This window comes from Toxorhynchites rutilus, chromosome 1, assembly GCF_029784135.1.
Source record: "Toxorhynchites rutilus septentrionalis strain SRP chromosome 1, ASM2978413v1, whole genome shotgun sequence".
NCBI classification, from domain to species: domain Eukaryota; kingdom Metazoa; phylum Arthropoda; class Insecta; order Diptera; family Culicidae; genus Toxorhynchites; species Toxorhynchites rutilus.
The window spans coordinates 190,078,104-190,082,558 of record NC_073744.1 but is presented as its reverse complement, the minus strand read 5'-3'; the positions used below and the strand labels follow the sequence as shown (position 1 = coordinate 190,082,558).

Genomic DNA, 4,455 nt, shown 5'->3' with positions numbered 1-4,455 from the left:
GAAAAGTCACATCAATTAGCATATTGAATTTTTACGCCTGTTGATACGTGCTGTGTGAAAATAATCGTGTAAATTTCGAAATCCGCGTAAAAAAAAACCGCGTAAATTCCAAAATCCACGTAAAAATAAACCGCATAAAAAAGGCGCGTAAAATAAAACCGTGTATAAAAAAAACCGCGTAAAAAGCGACTTCAGTGTACTGTCGAACAAGCAGGTGACCACTTTGCCCCCCATGACCAATTTGCCTCCACTACCCCTATTGCAAAAAAAAAAGCAACAAAGGGAAAGTCATTGAATCTTTGAGTGCAGTCAGTATTCTGTAAGCAGTCTGATTTTTGTCACAGTTATACTGAAATCTTTTTCATCTGTACTATTTCTTTCGAACATCTCTATCGCAATCTGTACCATTCAAAGTGTTTGTTGCACAGAAAAAACTGTTGAAAAAATAGTACTAAAACTTCAAATTACTCATTCGTTTCATTTGTTTGACTGCATCAGTTATTATAAGTTTCACGCTACCCTATGCTGTTTGATCAAATGTTTAGAATCCAAGATTGTGACAATCTATTTTTATTTTCTATATTATAGTGTCTTTCAACACATTTCGGCTGGTTCTTCACTTTTACTTCCACGTTTTTGGAAGAATATCGGGAGTGAGAATTGAACTCGTGATCTCTGCGTGAGAGGTATGGATGTTACCACTACCCCAGATCGCCTCCATTTTGTGACAAACGAATTGTTGATTTGTCGACTTTGTTGTTTAGTTTCGTTGTTGTTATAATCAGAAAAAAAAGTTGTCGAGTAGTGAGAGGTGTTTTCGATTGGATGTTTGTCCAGCAGTGATTTTTTTACGTAGCAATTCCATATTCAGGCACAGTTCATTCCCGATATTAAAAATATGCAGTGCTTTCAATACATCTTTGATGCTTGTTAGATTTGATATCTTGCATTTGACATTGCAGTTCCCTCGAAGGTTCAATCATCGAAATCAAATCTCTGCCTGACCAGTTTTACCAACTCCACGTGTTATCAACTAGTCACTCAAGAAAATCTGTACCTCCCTGCACTTTAACATAAATCGTTAATCTGTACCGCACCGAATCTGTACCAAGAAAGTCGAAATAATCTTTTCCTACTCAAAACCCGATTGGATTTGACTCGATCGAATTTACAGAATTGAGATTCGTACGACCAATTCTGACCCGATCGGATTTCAGAGTACGAATGATTAATTGTTGATTCGATTTCAACTGGCAAGATCGACAAATTGTTCAGATTGAATTTATTAGTTTTTTTTCAGTGGATATAAAGTGTGTTTCAGTTAGAATTTGGTCGCTTATTTTTAATTGCTGCAGCGCCCCAAGTTGTCACATCGAGAAGCTATTGACAGCGTTTTGATCCGGATGATTTGTTTATTCAGTAGTGAAAATTTCATCAAGATAGATTGAAGGACACATTCAAAAGTTATCGACGATCGAACGCGAAAGGCGGGAAAAAAATCAAGTTGAAAACCCGATGTGGTCAGGAGGAAAGATCGCCAAATTCCTGAAACTTCCAAAATCTACTATAAATACCGTATTCGAACGTTACCGCGAGACCCTCACGTTGGATCGAGCGAAATCAATCAGGCGTAGAGGTGGGACATATGACCCGAATCTACGAGCAAATGTGATTCGAACAGCTCACAACAATCCTGGGCTCTTCTTGTGGGATTTAGCGAAATAGTTCACGGCGAACCACGGTACAGTTTGGCGAATTTGTAAGCGAGAAGGCTTGCGGTCATATCAAGCCAGCAAACACTCCAAAAAGGGCGCTGTTGTAAAACCTGGTTGCTAAAAACTGTGCAAGGAAGCTGTACGAGCAAGTGTTGACTGAGTACAAAGAATGCATTGGATTGCGAACGACTCAGCTTACGGAGCTCTAATTATAAAATTAAAAGAAATTAAAGTGTGAATGAGGTAGATTCCATCACTCGATCATTCCATGGAAGGAGCCTTTGAGCTACCATGTCATTATGCAGTTTTCTATCAGAACTCGACTCAGTCAACTCTTAATGGATGATGGCAGTATCATTGGGAGGTAGAGACAAGTTTGTATCGGATACAGTTTGGTCTCTTGGGTGTGAATAATTCGAAGTAAAATAGTGATGGAAGGCGTTAAAATTTCATGATCAAGATCAAGCACAATGTGGATTTTGGTTTTGATTGAACAATCAGGAAAAGATATTTTCGGATACTCAAACTTTCACTCACAAAAACGATTCACTTTGCTTTTCCTCCAATATTGTCTTGGATTTGCATGTTCCTTACACATAATAAAGTACAAAGTATAGGCTACACATAAAGGTAAAAGTTTATACATAAGAGTAAAACAGCGTTTATAATCTCGTTGTTCCCAGACTTCGGAGCTGGACACGCGCCTCCTTTCGAAGCTAGTCCCACGAACAGGTATCAATTCACAGCTGCAATTTTGTCGTTAATTCCTGAGATGACATTTGATTCGCTTCGAAAGTGTTGAAACATAAACGAAAACGGAATCGCCTTTTAGTTCGTGGGAGAACTCTTCTCGTTGTTTCCTCGTGCGCACGACAGTTTTACATTCTAAGCACTCAATAGCAGTATAGATCAGGGAAGCCGGAAGCTTTGCGGTCACTATTGAGAATCATCACGTTTTGTTAACAGGTATTGATAAAGGCAGTGGTGGCAGTGGTTGGTTGGACTGAGATAGCTGAGAGTGTGAGCATACAGGGGCTAGGGTTAGTAGTGATGGGCACCCCAGTGTGGCTTGTACGAGCCATCATCTTCGTATCCATGGGCCCCAGCGTGAGCACCCGCACTCGCCACGGCATTGAAGTGGGCGGCCTTGGCATGCTGCACTTCCGGAGTCTCCACTGGAACTCCATTTTTGATCACTGGAATGTGCTGGGGTCCATGCCAGGCTCCGTACGCTGGACCGGAGTGCTGATCGTGAGCTGGGCCGTATCCCGGTCCTGGACCGTATGCCTGGAGTTTAGCATGGGCTGCGGCATGTGCGGCTTTGGCGTGTTGCACTGCTGGAGGCTCAACTGGAACGCCCTTCTCGATCACTGGAACGTGCAGAGGACCGTGCCATTTCTGGGCCGGTGCATGATCCCAATGACCCGCTGGAGAACCATGATAGGAGCCGGAGCAAACTGCCACCAGCAGCAGCACGAATCCGCACACCTACAAAGTGGAACAGGATGAGTTCAATTGCACTGAATATTTTCTGGGTTTTCACTGTGTCTTAGAATGGGATCAATGGCACTTACAAAGGTGTTCATTTTGAATGTTTTAACTAACGCAGCTCTCTCGTTGTGGCTGGGAACACTGACTCACACTGATTGCACTATTGAGTGTAGAATTTGAACCGGAAACCTCCTAGTTGATCGCGCTCGAACCAGGACTGTTTGCGAACTGTGCCCCTAGTGCGGCTGGGAAGCACATTTTATACCCTGCTCGGAGTTTCCTCACACGAGCGGCCGAGCACACGGGCTTTAGTCACGAACTGCAGCACTTCGTTGATTTTATGCAATAATTTCTCGTTGCAGCAGCAGAAGCAGAGCCTGAAGCCTGCAGCATGCCTCCATACGAGGTTGTCCGTGCGCGCTTCGTATGGTCGACAATTTTGTCGCCGCGAAGCAATCCGGTGGTTGCCGGCCACTACTCTCTGTATGATCCGGGCGGCCGCACCAGTTCCCCTCTGGCAGGGCACATTCACTTGTCAGCCAAACGCGCGCTAGATAATCTGCGAAAAGCGACTCGATTCTTGGCTGCTGCGCAGCGGAAGAATTTTTGTTTTCTTGTGCAGTTTGTTCTGCGAAAGAAAAACCTCCCCCTCTCCCCGCGTGAATGTAAACTGCCCCGAATCACAACCACCCGTTTGAGAATGTGAATATAGATATTGGTGCATTTATAATTTGATCATTGGTTAGTTCTGGTTGTGCAGATTGGGCTTGATTGCATAGTGCCGCAAAACAACCCACGAAAACCCCCCGAGAGAAACGAAAGGGAAGGCAAGGTCATGGTTTTCCATGCGGAACTTATGCGGCGTTATGCTTGAATTGTTCGTTTTTCCTTCCATCTGCATTTCCAATCAAGTTGCTTTCTTTCGAACATAATGACACACTAATTGCATTGCTCGTTACATGTTTCGATGTTTGAGCCGACATTGATTCATGAAAGTGGCAGGTTGTCCTTGCCGTGACTCTTACAAGTAGATGGCTAATTAAGATAATCGATTTCACATCACATTACTGGGGTAAGCAGTCAAATGTGTATCAATTTAGCAAATTTATATCAAATTTCATCAGAAAGATGGGTTATTTTATCGTGTTCTACATACTATTCGTTCCCAGTCAGATGGAACTTAATCAAAATTCCTAGTCCCTGGTCGACCCAAGAGGATTGTTTCAGTCGGGCGAGGATGCTTCCAAGG

The 4,455-nt window shown here is 43.1% G+C and overlaps 1 protein-coding gene across 1 annotated transcript; it reads right to left on the bottom strand.

Moving 5' to 3' along the window:
- Window positions 1-2,265: 2,265 nt before the first annotated feature.
- LOC129762499 (cuticle protein 2-like) lies at window positions 2,266-3,449 on the bottom strand. Its single transcript, XM_055760804.1, has 2 exons — window positions 3,290-3,449; window positions 2,266-3,203 (listed from the first exon to the last, which is right to left on the bottom strand). Exons 1-2 carry the CDS (start codon window positions 3,299-3,301, stop codon window positions 2,757-2,759), a joined length of 459 nt encoding a protein of 152 aa, XP_055616779.1. The 5' UTR covers window positions 3,302-3,449; the 3' UTR covers window positions 2,266-2,756.
- Between the last annotated feature and the right edge of the window lie 1,006 nt (window positions 3,450-4,455).